The sequence below is a fragment of the Schistocerca piceifrons genome, chromosome X, assembly GCF_021461385.2.
Source record: "Schistocerca piceifrons isolate TAMUIC-IGC-003096 chromosome X, iqSchPice1.1, whole genome shotgun sequence".
NCBI lineage: Eukaryota > Metazoa > Arthropoda > Insecta > Orthoptera > Acrididae > Schistocerca > Schistocerca piceifrons.
The window spans coordinates 480,441,377-480,463,071 of NC_060149.1; the positions used below are offsets into that span (position 1 = coordinate 480,441,377).

General features: G+C 40.2%; 1 protein-coding gene across 3 annotated transcripts in view; it reads right to left on the minus strand.

Moving 5' to 3' along the window:
* LOC124723151 (transmembrane and coiled-coil domain-containing protein 4-like) overlaps window positions 1-21,695 on the minus strand; it is a 130,511-nt gene that overhangs the window by 36,091 nt on the left and 72,725 nt on the right. For all 3 annotated transcript variants that reach the window (XM_047248343.1, XM_047248342.1, XM_047248341.1), the window contains 2 exons: window positions 6,145-6,281; window positions 3,201-3,325 (listed from right to left, as the gene is read on the minus strand). In XM_047248343.1, coding sequence (XP_047104299.1) covers window positions 3,201-3,325; window positions 6,145-6,281 — 262 coding nt within the window. The remainder of the gene's footprint in view (window positions 1-3,200; window positions 3,326-6,144; window positions 6,282-21,695) is intronic.

The following is a 21,695-nucleotide window of genomic DNA, read 5'->3' on the forward strand; positions in this document are numbered from 1 at the left end:
GTGACAGCCAAAGCACCACAAATTCCAGGCAAATGCAGCACCAAAAGTGGGTGCGAGAAAGAAGCATCCTCTCACAATCATCTCATGTAGCAACAAGGGGTGCAGAAGAAAGGTTATAGCAGACAAGTGAGGGTGGTCTACTCTTTTAGCTAGTCAAGCAAATTGACCATATTCATCAGATACAGAACGGCACACTAAGCTGCAGTGCAGCAGCTAAGGCAGCACCTTTACAGTTCTGGACGAAGATGCTGACATACCAGAAGCCACAGCAGAGGATGAATCTCGCCCCAACACCCTTGACTTACAACCTGCCCAGATGAAAGAGCCATAACCACCACTTGTCATCTTGCAAGTGAACGGCAATTATAGAAGATTGTTGCAGCTCATCTCACAGTGGATCAAGTTTGACTTAGTGGTCAAATCAGCAGGAAAAGACCTGATATGGGTCAACCTTCGCACCTGTGAGGACTACAGGAGCACCATAAGTGAAATGGGCACATGCCAGTGGCTAGTTTATACTCAAGCCACTCATGCAGACAAGGTGATCGAGGCTGTTTCTCACAGCTTCCTGCAGTCAATGCAGCCTAACTACCTCATATTGGAACTCTAGGAGCTCAGTTTCAGGTATGCACTGTGGTGCACATGAAATCCCCGAACACAGGAGAGAACAAAATTGAAAGTTGTTACAGCACACACTGGTGGTGAAGTTGCCCGTAAAGGTGGAGAACGAGAGAATCAAAGCTGTGTTACCTCGCCCACGTGGATTACCATACAGGGTCCAAAGAATCATAAGGCAGACCGTTCTGATTGTCATCTGCACCTGAGTCAGGTGTGTGATGTCAGCAATGCAGAGGAGCAATCTATCCGACGACCACGCCCGGAAACACCACAGGGTGAGAGACTGGTGGGTGACATCACCAGTGCAGAGCTGCTCCTGCCACTGGACACAGGTGTAGCAGTCATAGCAACACCAACCCAAAGAAGAAGGCGTGCATGGTCCTGAAAACACACACTGCAGGTGCATACAGACAGCCTGCAAGAGCTGGGGATTCAGTACAGTCCATAATCAGCGGTGCAGGCAGAACACGAGCTCACAATCTCTGCCCCCATCAGCCAGAGGAGAGGAGGAGAGGCATCAGCTTCGCAGAAAATAGTGGCAGTGGCCGTTATGTCACAAACCACAACACGGCAGCCAACATCAGCTATGCCGATGCTGTGAGAAGTGGCAACTTCAGCAGCCTGGTCATCCTGCTCATAACAATGTTTAACCGTTTAATGAGCATGGTTGAAATCCTTTTGTGCAGATGTCTGCAGCAATGAAGACTGCTGTGGAAACACCACAGTCACCAGCTGCCACTTTGTACACTGATGTGCACGAGCAGCGTGACTGGTCAGCCTGACTCACCACCACCACCACCACCACCACCACTACACTGCCAGCACCAGAGGATGAAGAAAATCTGAATCAGGCATCCTGAGGAAAACCACATGAGAAGTCAACACCACCATCCACAGCACAAGGGGAACAAAACCTATGCTTTGTAACAATCCGTCATACCCAGAAGTTGAGGGGACTTCAGTGAATGCTAAGTCATGAGGGAAACAGTCACTTAAAACTTCAGACCAGCTTGTATTGTTTCACAAATCTATTCATTCGGTATATGAAGTGAAGTACTTGTAAAAAAAAATATCTAACTGGCTAAGGAAGTTTCAATCATGGAAAACATTCATCCCTTCAAAAATATGCGTCTTCAAGATAATCAAAATCTCTTAATAATAAGCTAAGACTTGACATGATAGCTACATCTTGGAACCAAAATATAGGGAAGCAATGATGCAGCCTGTACTGTCACCCTGCTTAGACTCGATTGCAGTTGTTCATGATTTGTAAATGAAACCATGTTAAAAATTTCAAAGTGTGCTTGGCAGGAAGTGATACATCCCATAATCCACCATGACCAGAACTATCCTATGCCTCAAAAACAAGGACTGTTTAAGGTTATTAATGTCTCATATCAGGTACTGCTCTCTTTTGACTGGTTTGTGGGAAGGAGGCATATAGACAGTCATTTTTCCCTTGCTCCATCTGCGAGGGTACCAGGAAAGGAAACGACTAGTAGCAGTACAGGGTACCCTCCACCATGCAATGTATGGTGGCTTGCAGACTATTTACATAGATGTAGATGAAGGAGTTGTGTACCAGGCCTACAGATGGAATTCAGAGAGAGCTGATGGTGGCATGATGTGAGAGCAAATGAGATATTTATGCCTATCTGACCACGGGAAAACACTGTTGTGACAGTAAACTGAATCTCAAATTTCAGTATAGAGACTGGACATTGTGCCATTTCTGTACATTCTATTAATAAAACTTAAGATGAACAGTATCACGAATTTTCTAGTGCAAAATCTGTAGCATTTTATGAACGGTACAGCCGCAACTCAGATGTGAGACAACTGATTCTGGCAAATTGTTGCTAACCACAATATTGGCCATGAAACTGAGAAAAATATATTGAATAATAAAAATGTGGAAAATTGCATTTGCTTACAGCAGGAGTTACTAAAGCAAACATGTGCAGAAACAAAAGATTGTAGTCTCCACCAACTCTACATGGTTACTGTCACATGTAGCTGATCATCAATTCTTGCGAGGTCAGTAAAAGTAATAGTAACTGGCAAACCATCCACAAGTGCTCTCCCTCTTGAGAAAATAAGAAATATGATAATTTTCCTTCAGATACCTTTTACATTGATTTTCTATTTACCACCATAAAACTGCTTTTCTAAGCCTCTTAAAAATCATATAAATCAGTTTGTTCAATAATACTTATGTTTCCTATATTTAATGAGAAACCATTTAAAAGCAGGCCTAACTGAACAGCTATAATAGGTCTATTCCAAAAGAAATTGTCAACTCCACGCAGATTCTTAAAATTCTGCACTAACTACTCTTTTCTAAACTGATATAAAAAGTCTGAAATTCTGACAGACATATAGTCTTTTAAATGTTGTTTTGAAACTGCTGAACTGAAGTATAACATAACAATTTTTAGAACTCAATATGTAAAGAGATTTATTCCCTGATGATAGTATCAAACAGAAAAACGAATACAGACACATTACTCCAAGGATTAAGGAATATCTTCATTACCTATTAGATCATCATCTTGTAAATTAATACAGAAAATAAAAATTACCTCCAACAATATCTGTTAAATCAAAATTTTGTATTCTTCTATCATCACACTCAATAGGTTTCAGCCCCGCAACACTGTTAAAAACTGCAAAAGTTCTATACAAAAACTTCAGCAACCAGTCTGTCCTGCAAAATAATGAGAGAAGAATTAATCTAACACCAAAATAATAAATACATCAAGAGACTACATTGTACTATACAAAGACATCCTTTGACAAATCAGAAATCATAGAATTTTTGAATGGGGTCTCCTTGCAACATAATTTATAATGTCAAGTTAACGACAATCTCACATACGGCAAATTGGGTAGTTTCACACTTTTTCAAAGAAACTTTCTTTTCTTTCATAAATAAATCAAGATACAGATGACACAATATTGATGAGAACTAACCTCTTCTTACTGTCAGTACATGGTATAATTCCACAGATGATAATGAGTCCAACTTTCTGTTGGTGTTTTGTATGTATATGAACTATATCTGCCATATTTTTGGGTGAAAAGCTGCATATGGACTCGAACCCAGGTGTTAAAGTTTCACCTATAGTGAGGTCATTATATGCCACAAGCAATTATTTTTTTCAATTAGGAGCCAATAATACTAAGCTAAACTGTGGGAAACATTGCAGCATAATAATCTATGCATTATTATTTTACTTGAAATAATGCTTCTACTTTTACAGGGATAATCAAAGTTTTATTGTCACCTCAAAAAATGGAGTTACATAAGTAATTTTATGCAGGTACACATCTGCAGCTTTGGTACACAATGAAATCCCTGTACCACAGTACCATTGCACACCACCAGATGAGCCTAAACAAAGTGGTGCAGTCCACTGATAAAGTAGAACAAGTCAGAATAACAAAGAACCATCTGGAAGACAATCTCTGTGCAAAAAAGTGGGAAATGCAAGAGAAACTGAGGCTATGGTGCTGAAAGACTGGTCTGTCATAAACAATGCGTTAACAGAAAAAGCTAAACATCAGTTATGGATCAGTCTTTGCTTCCTCATATGACATTTTAAATATTACAAAGGTTAATGCTCACTGTGGTTTTCACAACTGTCCGAACAGCCTGCTTCACTGAAATAGCAGCAGGAATTTTGCAGCTGTATCAGGCCAGTCAAGATGACATCTTCAGCCACCTAATTACCATGGATAAGTGCTGCAAGAGCAAAGCAAGCAGTGTGGAGCAAACAGATTATGGTATTATGAGGCAAACTGCCACAGAAGCACACTATTGAAATCTCTTGATGAGGTTCCGGGAGGCTGTACAGGCTAAGCACCACAGGATGCTGTCTGAGGGGGGTGCTTTTGCTACACAAAAACACCCCACCTCATTACGTATCACATGGTCATACACGGTGCAATTTAGGCCAATTAAATTTTGCCATTCCCTCATACTGTCCTGACATTTCACCCAGTGCCTACTTCATGTTTCTTTGGATAAAGGTATCAGTACATAGCAGGCATTTCCGGAATGATGATGATGTGATTTTCGAGGTGGAATGCTTGCTAAATAGGTAAAATGAAGACTTCTACAATGGAGGTCTTCAACAAATCATCCATCTTTGGACAAAATGTGTTTCATTTAAGGGTGAATATGCAGACAAGGACAGACACTGTCACAAAGTTTCAGGTCACAGCTTGATTTTTTTCGAGCTGACCATTAAAACTTTATAATTAACTCTCATAAATAATACTTACGCTTCAACTAAAAATTTCTGGTGGTAGACTTAATGCTTTACTCCTACAGATTCAGTTTTCTACAAACACATGCTCTTCTTTAATGTATGTGGCAGTTTTGAAGATACCATGCAACTTGATCATTTTACTTATAGATATATTTTTATTTATCAGTTTCTGCATCAACTGTTGCCATTGACTAAATTATTGCATTCTTTTGTTTCTGAAAATAAGCTTTTCATTCCTCCACAATTTTTCATTCAGTGACTGAAGAAACAAACATCAATTGGTGGTTACGAAGTATATTTTTTAAACACACACCAAACCAGTTTTTTTTTATAAGCGTTACCACTCTGGCTCATCTTTAGATGTATTACATGTTGTTGTTATTCAGAACAGCACCTGCCTCCTGGTTATCAATATACATTAAAAATACTTTGTGTGGTCACTGGGTGTCATGTCATGACAATATGAGGACGTCAAAATTTTATAGCCCAAAACAGCAGAGTGTATGGCTGTTCAATGCACTACAATGATATAAAAAAAACCTCTTCCTGTAGAGCTAAAAATGTTAGTAAAGACCACACTACTTCCAATTCTCATTTACAGTACTACAGAAAAACTTTTGCCACAAAGTCATATACATTCATGTTGATGATGACACAAATTGGATTTATGTTTTTCACCACACTACTACACATCTGTTAGGTGTGGGCAGGCATAGGAGTTACTCATACTTTGGAATTTCACACTCTAAAGTAGCTGCTCTGTAACAGTTACATGATCTGTCTGGTTTACAAGACATATTTCCTTTATTATTTTTGCTGACACTCTTAAATTTTAAAATGTACTTAATACTAATAGTAATGGATCAATATTAGTCCTAATATGTTTGGTCAGTATTTTGTTATTACCTATCATAATAAGTACTTTCTTTTCTTTCTTTTTTCTTTTTTTCCCCACAGAACATTCATTTCTTTTGGCTGGGTAGGTTGCTACATTCAATTTTAAACAGTAAAGTTTACACAAAAACCATACAAAGAGTGTCAATTTGAACTGATATTGAAATTATACAAGTTTCAGACAAAAACTGTCATTTCCTTGGGCTTAAAGCTAAAGAGTTAAGGACAAGAAATGTGACTAGTAGTTATTATGATACATTAAATAACAGTTCCAAAGTTTTTGACTAGTGTAACAATTTTCACTTTAACAACGCAAAACAAAGTGTAAAATAATTATAACAATTACAAAGAGACTTACTTGCAGTACCCATTTATAATTTTCCCTGAAACTACTCTTGACAGTTTCTTCCATTCTTTTGGATTGTCTGTTGCCGGTGTTCCAAGCATTATGGCATCCTGCACAATTCCTTCACATCCTTTTCTCCCGGACATTTCCTAAAAGAAGTAAACAATATGTATACAGTCAACTCTGTACCCTGGATATAAAAGAAGAATGGTGACAAAGTGTAGGACATGACCCTCAAGAGAGAGAGAAATTGGCCAAGTTTTACTGAATGTATGCCTGCAAATACATTATTTCCATGTCAGAGGCCATTTTATTCACAGAGAGCAGAACCCTGAACAGAGCCTATCAGAAGTTGACATATTTTCAATCATTGCATGGGAATGGTATTGTTATCCATGGCAGTAGTGCCCTCACGACACTAGCAGCAGCATTACTTTCCATCACTTCCACTCCTGTTTCCAACTGCCTTCAAATGCATATGTGTACTAGACAATAAAATATGAAATAGGCAAACATGGTTTTAGCATACAGACAAACAAACAATACAGTAATGAGTGAGTGATGGCGTAACTACCTCGAGCAATTAAACAGAGAACCGACTCGTGGAGATAACATCTTGGACCTACTGATAACAAACAGACCTGAACTTTTCGACTCTGTAAGTGCAGAACAGGGAATCAGTGATCATGAGGCCATTGCAGCATCCCTGAATATGGAAGTTAATAGGAATATAAAAAAAGGGAGGAAGGTTTATCTGTTTAGTAAGAGTAATAGAAGGCAGATTTCAGACTACCTAACAGATCAAAACAAAAATTTCTGTTCCGACACTGACAATGTTGAGTGTTTATGGAAAAAGTTCAAGGCAATCGTAAAATGCATTTTAGACAGGTACGTGCCGAGTAAAACTGTGAGGGACGGGAAAAACCCACCGTGGTTCAACAACAAAGTTAGGAAACTACTGCGAAAGCAAAGAGAGCTTCACTCCAAGTTTAAACGCAGCCAAAACCTCTCAGACAAACAAAAGCTAAACGATGTCAAAGTTAGTGTAAGGAGGGCTATGCGTGAAGCGTTCAGTGAATTCGAAAGTAAAATTCTATGTACCGACTTGACAGAAAATCCTAGGAAGTTCTGGTCTTACGTTAAATCAGTAAGTGGCTCGAAACAGCATATCCAGACACTCCGGAATAATGATGGCATTGAAACAGAGGATGACACGTGTAAAGCTGAAATACTAAACACCTTTTTCCAAAGCTGTTTCACAGAGGAAGACCGCACTGCAGTTCCTTCTGTAAATCCTCGCACAAACGAAAAAATGGCTGACATCCAAATAAGTGTCCAAGGAATAGAAAAGCAACTGGAATCACTCAACAGAGGAAAGTATACTGGACCTGACGGGATAGCAATTCGATTCTACACAGAGTACGCGAAAGAACTTGCCCCCTTCTAACAGCCGTGTACCGCAAGTCTCTAGAGGAACGGAAGGTTCCAGATGGTTGGAAAAGAGCACAGGTAGTCCCAGTCTTCAAGAAGGGTCGTCGAGCAGATGCGCAAAACTATAGACCTATATCTCTGACGTCGATCTGTTGTAGAATTTTAGAACATGTTTTTTGCTCGTGTATCACGTTGTTTTTGGAAACCCAGAATCTACTCTGTAGGAATCAACACGGATTCCGGAAACAGCGATCGTTTGAGACCCAACTCGCTTTATTTGTTCATGAGACCCAGAAAATATTAGATACAAACTCCCAGGTAGATGCTATTTTTCTTGACTTCTGGAAGGCGTTCGATACAGTTCCGCACTGTCGCCTGCTAAACAAAGTAAGGGCCTACGGAATATCTGACCAGCTGTGTGGCTGGATTGAAGAGTTTTTAGCAAACAGAACACAGCATGTTGTTATCAATGGAGAGACGTCTACAGACGTTAAAGTAAACTCACGCGTGCCACAGGGGAGTGTTATGGGACCATTGCTTTTCACAATATATATAAATGACCAAGTAGATAGTGTCGGAAGTTCCATGCGGCTTTTCACGGATGATGCTGTAGTATACAGAGAAGTTGCAGCATTAGAAAATTGTAGCGAAATGCAGGAAGATCTGCAGTGGATAGGCACTTGGTGCAGGGAGTGGCAACTGACCCTTAACATAGACAAATGTAATGTATTGCGAATACATAGAAAGAAGGATCCTTTATTGTATGATTATATGATAGCGAAACAAACACTGGTAGCAGTTACTTCTGTAAAATATCTGGGAGTATGCGTGCGGAATGATTTGAAGTGGAATGATCATATAAAATTAATTGTTGGTAAGGCAGGTACCAGGTTGAGATTCATTGGGAGAGTCCTTAGAAAATGTAGTCCATCAACAAATGAGGTGGCTTACAAAACACTCGTTCGACCTATACTTGAGTATTGCTCGTCAGTGTGGGATCCGTACCAAATCGGGTTGATGGAGGAGATAGAGAAGATCCAAAGAAGAGCGGCGCGTTTTGTCACAGGGTTATTTAGTAACCGTGATAGTGTTACGGAGATGTTTAGCAAACTCAAGTGGCAGACTCTGCAAGAGAGGCGCTCTGCATCGCAGTGTAGCTTGCTCGCCAGGTTTCGAGAGGGTGCGTTTCTGGATGAGGTATCGAATATATTGCTTCCCCCTACTTATACCTCCCGAGGAGATCACGAATGTAAAATTAGAGAGATTCGAGCGTGCATGGAGGCTTTCAGACAGTCGTTCTTCCCGCGAACCATACGCGACTGGAACAGAAAAGAAAGGCAATGACATTGGCACGTAAAGTGCCCTCCGCCACACACCGTTGGGTGGCTTGCGGAGTGTAAATGTAGATGTAAATGTAGAACTATAGGAGGGAAAATATTCCCACAAAAATTTATTTGTTCCTTAACTCTTCAGTAATTTTTTCCTGTAGTTTATCCTTACGGTATAAAAATAATCTATATAAGGAAAATATATCTTAAGGTAACACACTGGACAATGGTCACCGCTTGAGAAATGCTGGGAGCAAAACATGAAGGAATTTGCTTCATTCCATTATGCAGAAAGTTAACACGTTAAAATAACAGTAGTATCAGTAACAAACAGAACACACACACACACACACACACACACACAAACACACACACACAGTGAGTGATCACTGTCTCTGGCCTTAGCAGCCAGAGGAAGTGGACGCACGCGTGCGTGCAGCGGTGTGTGTGTTAATTTACTTCTGTGCTTTTGTGTCAATCTGTTTCATGCATAAATGATAATACCTGAACCACATGGAGATTCACTGCATGGTTACTACTATCACCATTTCTGGTGAAAACTGAACTTTTGCCTTAACAGATAGAGACAACTGACACATCAACATATAAAAACTAACAGTTACAATAAGGCAACTTCTTGCAGGAAACTGGCTTATGCCTTACCAAATTTATACATCATAACAACACACAATAATTTAAACAAATACATGAGGAATCTAACGATCATAGGTAACTAAAATTATCCATGAAATGGTATAACTGCCACTATGTGGAATGATCTCAGTCATGACAACATAGATACATGTGATACACATAGTGCGCCAGTACAAGACTACTTACAGTGAGCCTGCACATCACCTATATCGGCAAAACAAAATGGTTGTAAAATTGTGTTTTATGGTTGTTGGTACACACCACTTGAGTCCTGTAGGTAAGCAGAGTGGCACGGTGGACACAATCAATGCAACATGAGCCAGGAGTGAAATATCGCTCCTAGAGTAATTTCAGAACTGTGGAAATGATTCCATGAGGGAGGAAATATTTAGTGGTAGTATGAGCAAATGTGATCCTCTGATACAACCTAGCACTGAAACGTAGCCTTAAGAGCTCAGAATACATGCAAGCAAGACAACACCCCCACTGGCTACACACCTCACAGTAGCATTTGGGTCACAAATCTGCTGTCAGACTGTGTATCATCAACTTTGAATTGTTGGCCTGTGACCTGCCAGATGCATTCCAACACACACAAACACAATGTGCCTCAGTAAATGTGTAGTCTTACCTACCATGAGCAGAAGCAAAAACACAGACAAGTTACAACTGTGCAGATATTGTGATAGATTACCAATATGACAATACTGGCGTTCTCGTCTGGAATGGCATCATATTAGGGCCATGTACACCAATGCACATGTTTTGTAGGGGTACTGTGAAGGCTGTGGTCTATAGGGCTGACCATCCTGCAATGGTATATGTGTCTTTTACATTGTGAATATGGAGCTGGCTCCCACCTGATGAATCAGGACTGATCTGGTGATAAGCATGCACTGAAACATGGGAAAGTCAAGTGCCTGCAGTGGTCAGCTCTCTCCCCAGACTTAAATCTGGTCAAAACTACATCGTACACTCTAAGCTGAAGGTTCACAGCCATAACACCACTACAACAGATGATTTATGGACTCCAGAGAGCACGTTTAGCAATGACAGGTCTAACTCCAGCCATGCTGGACAGATTGATCCTCTGCATGAGAAGATGCTGTGCATTCTCTACCAGCACAAATACACATCTGTAACCATACTGAGATTATTTGTGGCATTGGGAAAGAGACCTCACATGGCAAACACCACACACCTCTTATGGCAGGTTTTCTAGTGTAATTTGTATCTTACAAAATGTCACGTCACAATGTTGCAATGGTACTTTCCAGTGCACACATTATCACCATGTGCCATATTTCATGAGTCCAGGAAAATCCCTTAACTTATGAGCAAGAGTTCAATATTAACATTTTAGAGTTTTATTTCCCCCTTTTGCAGCTGGAAGGAGAAGCTGCAGCTATTGACTGCTCATACAAAATTATTAGTCAGAACACATCAGAAATCTACTATGAACTAAAAAAAGGATGCAACAGAGGGTTTGACCATCTCTCTCTCTCTCTCTCTCTCTCTCTCTCTCTCTCTCTCTCTAAAAAAAGGGGGGGGGGAGGAAGGAAAGAAGAAAGAAAGAGAGAGAGAGAGAGAGAGAGAGAGAGAGAGTGTGAGAGAGAGAGAGAGAGAGAGAGAGAGAGAGAGAGAGAGAGAGAAAATTAGATGCATATTAATGTAGATGTAATATGAGTAGAGGACTTGTCACATTCATAAAAAAAGGAATATAAATATAAAAATGTAAAAATACGTAAATTCTTTATAGATCAGGGGTAGAAGTAGGTGCTTGTGAGTCAATAATGGGAAAAATAGTACTTGTTATTGTTACAGCATACAGGTCTCCGCTGGGTACCTGGAAAATTTTTGTGGAACATTTTGACAGTTTATTGTGCCATCTGTCAGACAGAAGGAACAGATTATTAAATTGTGATTTTAATGTAAATTCCTTGAAGGACTCTAACATGAAAAGTGATGTAGACGTGCTGCCAGTACCAGAAATAAACTTCCCTAGCAGTGCTGCTGAAGATAGTAGTACTCTTATAGGTAATGTATTCATACAACAAGTGGAAGTCAAAGAGAAATATGTCTATCTTATGGTAAATGGATTGCCAGATCATGATACACAGTCATATTATTATGTCATTTACCTTCACGTACAGTTCAGAAACACTCAAAGAAAACAGCACAGCTTATTAATGACAGAACTACTGAAGATTTAAAAATACAATGAGCTTAATGCTAGCTCTAAATTCAACACATTTCTTAATGAGTTTGTATCCATTTTTAAAGTAGCTTTTCTAAAAACTTAATTAAATGCAACAATGGGATGCCACTAAATAAACCTTGAATCACTGTATATATCAGAATCTCTTCACAATGATAGAAGGATTTTTACAAAACAGCCACAACAAGAAATGATCCAGAAATACTTTCATATTATAAACAGTACTGTAACGTATTAAGGAAAGTTGTAAAAATGGAAAAACAGAGTATGACTTTTGTCTGAAATTGACAGATCAGACAATAAAATCAAATTAATATGGGATAATATTAAATACGAGAAAGGGAAAGAAGCCACACAAGATTTTTATAGTGATCTGTCTCTGTAATATTCCTGTTCGCATTTAGGAAGAATAGTTTCCCAAATATTAATACCCATTTACTGGGTGGAACTGAATTGAAAACCTAGTAAGTAAATCTTCTTAAGCTTCGTAGATTTCAGTTCGAAGAGGGTCGGGGAGTGCATGGTGTATACCTACTGAAACATAACACAGTTGGAGAAAAGCTAAAGTTTTAGTGGTCCAAAGAGAAAATGCAGTAACAATATGTGGCATTCCACTACTGACGCAACATGTCTAGCACAGGTCTAATTTGAAAGCTAGATAACGAGGCAACATATTGCAAACTACTTAGCCTAACATCTTGCCTGTGATTCCGCAACAAGCTCATAATTTTTCGTTGCATTACGATTTTCTGTATTTTCTTCGGCACTGAATCCAAGATATATAGAAGACACACCATTGTAAGCTATTAGAACACTAGCAGGATTAATTGGAAAGTATTAAGTTAATCAAACTTACAACCAGCGGCAGTTCCAGGAGTTTGATACTGTTAAGAGAGAGAACATGGACTAACTTGGTGATTTGAACTAGTCTACCAATTTGTCTGCATTTCCCCGGTGTACTCACGCTAAAACTTAACTGGGCTGGATAGTGTTTCATATTAAACACACCTCCTAAATTGTTCTCCGGCGGCAAAGAATCATGCAAAATGAAATTGCATAGTCTGACAGTACCTGAAAGACACAAATCACGAAAAGCTCTCCCATCTTTAAGACGGATTTATAATTTTTGCATGAAGTGCAAAACTACTTGGAACCTATTTTCATCGCTGTCGACTAAATAGTGATAATCTGAATGCATTCCGATAACTATTGTAGCGCAAAAAGGGAGTTTAGGTAGTGTTAAGAGGTTTCACAGTCAGATGACGTCATAACATGAATATTTATTCCGCTTAGGTTTCCATTCAAGTGAAAATGGTCTTGAAACCAATGATGGCCATAAAAAAAACACCGATGGGTTGAGCGACATAATCTAAAGTTGGCAGGCGTATTTCGGATTTAGAGCTAGGAACTCCACTGAAGAAACACATAGTTCGCTTTAAATACACACTGTAACGGTCGTGAGCATTAGTTACCTTTGAGATTGGACGTGGTGAGCTGATGCTAGTTAAGAATGCCTTAAAGGCAACAGAGACGTCATTAAGAACACAATAGTGTCGCGTCCAGCTAGTGGTTCAGACACTCAATGACACTCAAAAAAGCCCAGTCAGCCAACGTGGAGACGGCTAACTGGGAGTTTCAAAGATTTATGGAACTCCCTGGGGAAGTAATCAAACAAAGACAAGACATGAATAACTATGACCTTTAATTGCTCGTCTCGGCAAAAATTGGATACTGACTTGAATGAAAGTACAGTACTTCTGATTGTAGAATCTCATGGCGGTACGCAGTTAAGTATGCGTGCGAGCAGAGCCAGAGCGAATACTTTGTCCAGGAACTGGGCCTGACCTACACGGACATCCATCCTGGACAACTGTCTGCACTGAACTCTCTCATGGGCTACGCTGCCTCCACCTTTTTACTGTGCAGCATGCCACGCCCCCTCTTCACGTTCGTGCTTAAAGACACTGCCCTGCGGGGCGTCGTGTATAACTATATATGGTCACTGGCAACGCACTGCCGCGCCTCGCTGCTAGACACAAGAGCTCATGTGATATCTTGTAAGTCTGTGTAACATTCGCAGCCAGCTCCCAAACCAACACCCTTCCTGTGGCGTCTCGTTTGTACTCTAAGTACTTTCTAGAAACTTATTCGTTCTGGCTGCTGTTCTCTTGCCTTCCAGACATGGCATTTCTCAAATATGCAACAATAGGGCTATTGCAAGCTGGATGTTCCTTCTGCGATAATGCAGAAGGACTTGGCAGGAATGTGGCCACTGTACATGACATCTGACAGCTGGCAGCTGTGGCCACAGGAATGTAGGGTCCCAAGAAGACTGGGCTCCAGACGGCCACATGGCACTACTGAGAGGCAAGACCACGTTCAGCGTATGGTTGCGGCACATCGTACAGCATCTGAATCAGGAATTCGAACAGCAGTGGCACCACACTGACAAAAGGAACTGTTACAAATGGGTTACCTCAAGGACAGCTCAGAGCCAGACGCCCTGTAGCGGGCATCCCAGTGACCCATAACCACATCCATTTGCAACGTCTGTGCTGTAAAGCTAGAGCTATTTGGAGGGCAGTGTGGTCTGTTGTGTTTTCAGGTGAAAACTGGTGGTGCCTCGGTGCCGCGATGGCAGTGTGTTGCTTATGAGGAGAAAATTGAGGACCTCCAACCAACCTGTTCGCATGCTAGATACACTGGACATACACCTGGAGCTCTAGTCTGGATTTCGAACAACAGAAAGAGCACTGTCGTGATTATCCTATACGTCCTGAGGGCAAAACTGTATGTGAATCTGGAGATTCGATCTGTCGTGCTGCCATTCAACAATAGTATTCCTTGGGGTGTTACAGGACAATGCTTGCCCACAGACCGCTGTCATAACCCAACATGCTCTGCAACGTCGACTGTTACATTGGTCTTCTCCATCACATGGTCCGTCTCCACAACCAACATTAACCGTCCCTGTATTGACAGATCAGGTACAATAAGCGTGGAACTCCAATCACCAAACCGAAATCCTGCTTCTGTACAAACAATGCATGCCGTTTGCCTGTTTGTATTCAACTTTGACGGTTACGCCTATTTTTAATGTAGCAGTATTTCACATTCGCGATGGTTTATGTCGCGCTTACAGTAACCTGTGATCTTGGAATGATAATCACTTAAATATGCCACCTAGACAAATATATTTCCGAAATTTCATTACTGTAAGTTATTTTTTGGTGTTGATTTTTTCCGTCAGTGTTGAAACGCCATAAGGTCCAAAACACTTCATCTGACATGATCCCGTTGAAGGTAGCTTAAACAGCAGGGCACATGTAAAAACACCAAGCATGTCAATTGTGAAAAACTTCTAAAACATTTTTAATACAGTCATGAAATCAAGCTGCAGACCTTCATCCTTATATTTAAGCATTTAATATTCTTACAGGTTGTAGTAGCTCCATGAATATTACACATGCAACTGAGGGCGATTTTGGGGACGAAAATTGGATTTTCAGCTACTTTCAGTAGACTGTCGCTAGTACAGATACAGCACGGTAGTCACAAAATTCAGAAATAAGGAAGAAATAGTAGTGGTAAAATCAAACTTAGAGCTTATCAACAATAGCTGATTCTTCTGCGTATACGCCGCTGATGACACCTTTCCTTTGCAGCCTGTGCGTTGTGGGTGAGAAAAACAGTGACGCTGGCAATATTTCTGACGTACCCGCTGCAGTTCTACGTCCCGGAAGAGATCCTATGGAAATGGATGAACATGATAATACAGTCTTGTTTCCGTGTGGGGTCGCTACAGCGCCTTACGCACTGCGCCGGAAGGCGCGAAGAGGTCGGTCAAGCGCCCAGGTTCCTCTTCAAAGTACTCCTCATGTTCGCCACAGGTAAGGCCACTCAAGCATGCAGTAGAATGGTATTTGGTTACCAAGTGCGGGTGCGTACATTAACCTAAATATCAAAATTCTAGCAGAGAGATCAAAACATATTATTCTTAACGGAGACATCTTAAACTGTCTGCAAACGGACTGTGCGTTCGAACATTGACCGTGCCGAGTGTCTGACGTCATACCATGAAAAATTCACGTTTGGGTATTCAGTATGTCCTACATTCTGAAGGCGTGTTTGAATGTAGACGCCGCGCGGGATTAGCCAAGCGGTCTTAGGCGCTGCAGTCATAGACTGTGCGGCTGGTTCCGGCAGAGGTTAGTCCTCCCTCGGGTGTGTGTGTGTGTGTGTGCGTGTGCTTAGGATAATTTAGGTTAAGTAGTGTGTAAGCTTAAGGACTGATGACATTACCAGTTAAGTCCCATAAGATTTCACACACAACGTTAGGTTGTATGGGATTTCAGTTACAGTCAATATGTATATTTCGCGTTTATAAACACCAGAGAATTTAGGATCTCTCAAAAACCCGTTGTTAATTATGTGATTGGTTGCAATAAGACGGGAATCGTCATATTGGCCGTTAAGGAATTGCTGTAATTAGCGTTTTACGAAAGTACGCAGTTTGAAGGCAACGTCACATTGAGGCACCATAAAAAGGTTTGTTCGAACAAATGGTTATGATTAAATGTCAAAAACATACTTACCATAAAGCTTTCAGAAAACGGTAAGACGAAAAGTACGGTCATGTCTTTCATGCTCAATGCAGCGTAATGAATGAATGGATATGCAGAATGGTAAAGTAAGAGGTGATGTGTTGCTGGTTCGCGTCTTATTGGATTCAAATGTTTTTTAGTAACTTTCGTGTTTTCGAATGGATTTTGATACTTTATTATTAGTTCAACAAAATAGATTCTATAAATTCGATGTTAGGTAAATACTAGTGTGCTCTACCTACAGTGTTTGGCTTGCATTACTTGCACAAGATATTTCGTGTATTCTTGTTTCGGGATTTGTGTTTCACGTGTTCTGAAGAGTCTGCTACTGAAAAGGAACAATGATAAAGTAAGAATAACCTTAGGGCTTTACTAAAAAGTGAAAAAGATAAAATAATTTTTACCTTATGTGAATAACTATTGCAAAATTGTATCGCAGTGTTTCTAATGGAACTTTTATAAGCCGATGTTCTTACTGACTGGAAAACGTACATTGGTTTTATTTATGTCTGCTGCAGACAGAAATACATGACTAGCATATGGATAAGGCAGGAAATGTGCTTTGTAATTGGGCTAACGTAGGAATTTTACCCCCGGCCATTTCATTTCATAAAATGTGATTTGCGATCCACATAAGGACGAAAAGTGCATCTGGAGCGCCCTGCAATAGCGTACAACATGTAGACACACGTACCGTACGAACAAGTGGCGTCGTATCTCAGCGTTCAGAAGTACATTGAACTGGCCACGCCCATCGTTGACGTTCGAAAGCACGGTCAGTGTGACATCGGCTTCGTAAAACTGTATTCGAGTGTACTCCAAGGGAATATTGCTGAAGACAATATAGTTTTACGACCATATAATACGGTGAGTTAACGATGAAAGCTTTGAGAGATTAAGCGATGCTGTTAAGTATAGATAAATAATTTTAGAAAGTCGTAACGAGGTACAGGAATTTTTACCTTCAATACGCTAGTATTACGGAAATGCTTCAGGAACTCGGGCGGGAGTCTCTAAAGGAAAGGAGGTGTTCTTTTCGTGAATCGCTACTGAGGAAATTTAGACAATCTGCATTTGAGGCTGACTGCAGTCCAATTTTACTGCCGCCAACTTACATTTCGCGGAAAGGCCACAAAGATAAGAGATTAGGGCTCGTACAGAGGCATATAGGCAGTCATTTTTCCCTCATTCTGTTTGGGAGTGGAACAGGGAGAGAAGAATGCTAGTTTAGGTACGAGGTACCCTCCGCCACGCACCGTATGGTGGATTGCGGAGTATGGATGTAAATGTAGATGTAGAAGATGCCATGGTTTCTGTTAAGGAGATCAGGATCATTGCACAATGAGGTGATAAAAGTCATGTGATAGTGATATGCAGATATACAAATGGCAGTAGTACCGCATACCCGAGGTATAAAAGGGCAGAGCATTGGCAGAGCTGCCATTTGTTACTGAGGTGATTCATGTGAAGAGGTTTCCGTTGCAGTTATCACCGTACGATGGGAATTAAAAGACTTTGAATGTGGAGTGGCAGTTGGAGCTAGGTGCATGGGACAGTCCATTTTGGAAATCGTTACGGAATTCAATATTCCGAGATCCACAGACAGTGTGATGAGTGTGCCGAGAATACTACGGACAACACAGCGGCTGACAGCCTACACTTAATGACCGAGAGAAGCAGCACTTACATAGAGTTTTCAGAGCTAAAAGACAAGCAGCACTGCATGAAATAAATACAGAAATCAATGTGGGACATGTGACAAATGTATCCGTTAGGATAGTGCAGCAAAATTTGGCATTAATGGGCTATGGCAACAGATGACTGGCACAGTTATCTATGCTAACAGCATGACATCACCTGCAGCACCTCTCCTGGGCTCATGACCATATTGGTTAGACCCTAATGCCTGGAAAACTATGGCCTGGTTGGATGAGTCCTGACTTCAATTGGTAAGAGCTGATGGCAGGGTTCAAGTGTGGTACAGACCCCACAAAGCCATGGACCCAACCGTCAACAAGGCACTGTATAAGCCAGTGGTGGCTCCATAATGGTGTGGACTGTGTTTACATGGAATGGACTGGGTCCTCTGGTCCAACTAAACCAATCATTGACTGGAAGTGGTTATGTTTGGCTACTTCGAGACCATATGCAGCTATTCATGGACTTTATGTTCCCAAACAACAATGGAAATTTTGTGGATGACAGTGCACCATGTCACTTGGCCACAACTGTTCATGACTGATTTGAAGAACATTCTGAACAATTTGAATGAATAATCTGGCCATCCAGTTCAACCAACATGAATCCCATTGAACATTTATGGGACATAATCTAGAGGTTAGTTCATGCACAAACTCCTGCACCGCTAACACTTTAACAATTGTGGATGGCTATAAAGACAGCATGAATCAGTATTTCTGCAGAGGACTTCCAGCGACTTGTTGAATCCATACCATTTCGAGTTGTTCCACTACACCAGGCAAAAGGAGGTCGGACATGATATTAGGAGGTATATCATGACTCTTTTCACCCCAGTGTAAAGGACAGTTCATGTGTAGCAGATATTCTAAGTAATTACTTTTTTAAAAATAGGTGAGAAAATTGGTATGAATAGTTCAGAAGAAAAAAAAGAGAGCAGTACTCCAAAGAAGCAATACAGTGGACAAGGAAGATCTTGACGACTCTAAATAGTAAATATTCATATAGGGTGGATAACATCTCCAATAAGACAGCAAAAAGTTGTAGCTCTATAACATCCAACTTCTTGTGTAGAAATGGGATACTTTGCCAATGTCAGTTTGAATTTCTAAAGGGACACTCTACTTGAGCACTTAATAAAATGTTTAAATAATAGAATATCACTAGTTGGGACCATATGTGACTTATCAAACACATTTTATTGTTTCAATTGTAACATTCTATTGGAGGAATTAAGTTTTTATGGAATACATTTCAGCACAAGCCTAGTTTTGTTCTTATTTAAGAAGCAGAAAGTAATCTAGGCTGTTTAAGCATCAACTGCTTGGGGAGAAATTACAATGGGAATCCAAGAGGGTTCAATCAACGGACCACTACTGTTCTTGTTTTATGTTAATTATCTACCATTTCACTGGAATTGGGAGGAAGAATTAATCCCATTTGCAGATGATACAAGCACTGTTGTGAAGCTTAGCAAAGCATCAACTGAGAAAATAGTAAATGATGTTTACGTGGAAGTTACTAACTGGTTTTGCACAAATAGGTTAGTTTTAAACTTTGAAAAAGTCCAGCTCATTCAGTTCAGTACAGTCAAAAATATCCCATCTCCTATTAACCTAGTATACCAACAGGAAACAATAAACAGGGTAGAAAATTCTAAGTCCTTAGAGTTCATGAAAACAAACTGGAAAATGTATGTAGCATACGTGTTAAAAAGTTTAAGTTTGGGTACTTTTACCATAAGAATAATCCCAACTTTGGGGATATGAAAGTCAGCAATTCAAAATATTTTCCATATTTTCATTCATTGATGTCTTGTGGGATAATATTTTGCAACAACTCCTCACTTAGGCAAAAAGTACTCATAGCACAAAATAAAGTAATCAGAATCACATATTGAGTCAAACAAGTATATCTTCCAGCTATTTCTTGAAGCAGTTGGGACTATTAACCACAGCCTTGCAGTACAATTACTCATTAATGAAATTTATTGTTAACAATCTGTCTCAGTATGAGGGTGCTACAGATATTCGCAAGTACACTACCAGAAGGAAAAATGATCCGTGTTATTCTCTAATGAATGTAACTTTGGCACAGAAAAGGATGAAATATACAGATACTAAACTGTTTGACAATCTACCCATGGAAATAAAATATCTGACAGGCAGCAGAAGTGTTTTCGAATGTAAATTAAAGATGTTTCTCCTTAATTACTCCTCCTGTACCACAGAGGAATTTGTGAATAGAATAATTAATAATTTTTTACAGAAATGTGTAGGCATGTGTGTGTTGCATTGACACGTTTCACACCATAACATTTATCATAAGTATGATTTATGGAACATGTAATTAAGTAACGAACTAACTTAAATATTTCAGATGAGCAAGCCATTGGCACCTATGGCACCTGAAGAGGAGACTGGACTTTGTTTAATGCTTTTGTACATTGAATACAGAAGTCAATAAATATTCTAGCACTGAGAGAATATTCTTTCAGTCTTACTGACACACTGAAGTTGCAAGTGCAAGGAGAAAAATATCTCAAGACTGGCAGTGAAAGTGTTTTTCTTTTCTTTTTTTTTTTTTTTTTTTTTTTTTTTTTTAAAGTTAAATATGTAATTATTTTTCAACAGAAATGTTTCTTTTATCACCATTACATCTTGCCTACAAATTTGCCAGTAAGTAGATTCCATCCTTGGTGTGAGGTGAGTCTACCACTACTCCTACCATTACATCTACATACAGGGTTATTACAAATGACTGAAGCGATTTCACAGCTCTACAATAACTTTATTATTTGAGATATTTTCACAATGCTTTGCACACGCATACAAAAACCCAAAAAGTTTTTTTAGGCATTCACAAATGTTCGATATCCGCCCCTTTAGTGATTCGGCAGACATCAAGCTGATAATCAAGTTCCTCCCACTCTCGGTGCAGCATGTCCCCATCAATGAGTTCGAAAGCATCGTTGATGCGAGCTCGCAGTTCTGGCACGTTTCTTGGTAGAGGTGGTTTAAACACTGAATCTTTCACATAACCCCACAGAAAGAAATCTCATGGGGTTAAGTCGGGAGAGCGTGGAGGCCATGACATGAATTGTTGATCATGATCTCCACCATGACCGATCCATCGGTTTTCCAATCTCCTGTTTAAGAAATGCTTCTGCTTTAGCCTTTTCCGTAAGATTTTCCAAACCGTCGGCTGTGGTACATTTAGCTCCCTGCTTGCTTTATTCGTCGACTTCCGCGGGCTACGTATGAAACTTGCCCGCACGCGTTCAACCGTTTCTTCACTCACTGCAGGCCGACCCGTTGATTTCCCCTTACAGAGGCATCCAGAAGCTTTAAACTGCGCATACCATCACCGAATGGAGTTAGCAGTTAGTGGATCTTTGTTGAACTTCGTCCTGAAGTGTCGTTGCACTGTTATGACTGACTGATGTGAGTGCATTTCAAGCACGACATACGCTTTCTCGGCTCCTGTCGCCATTTTGTCTCACTGCGCTCTCGAGCGCTCTGGCGCCAGAAACCTGAAGTGCGGCTTCAGCCGAACAAAACTTTATGAGTTTGTCTACGTATCTGTAGTGTGTCGTGACCATATGTCAATGAATGGAGCTACAGTGAATTT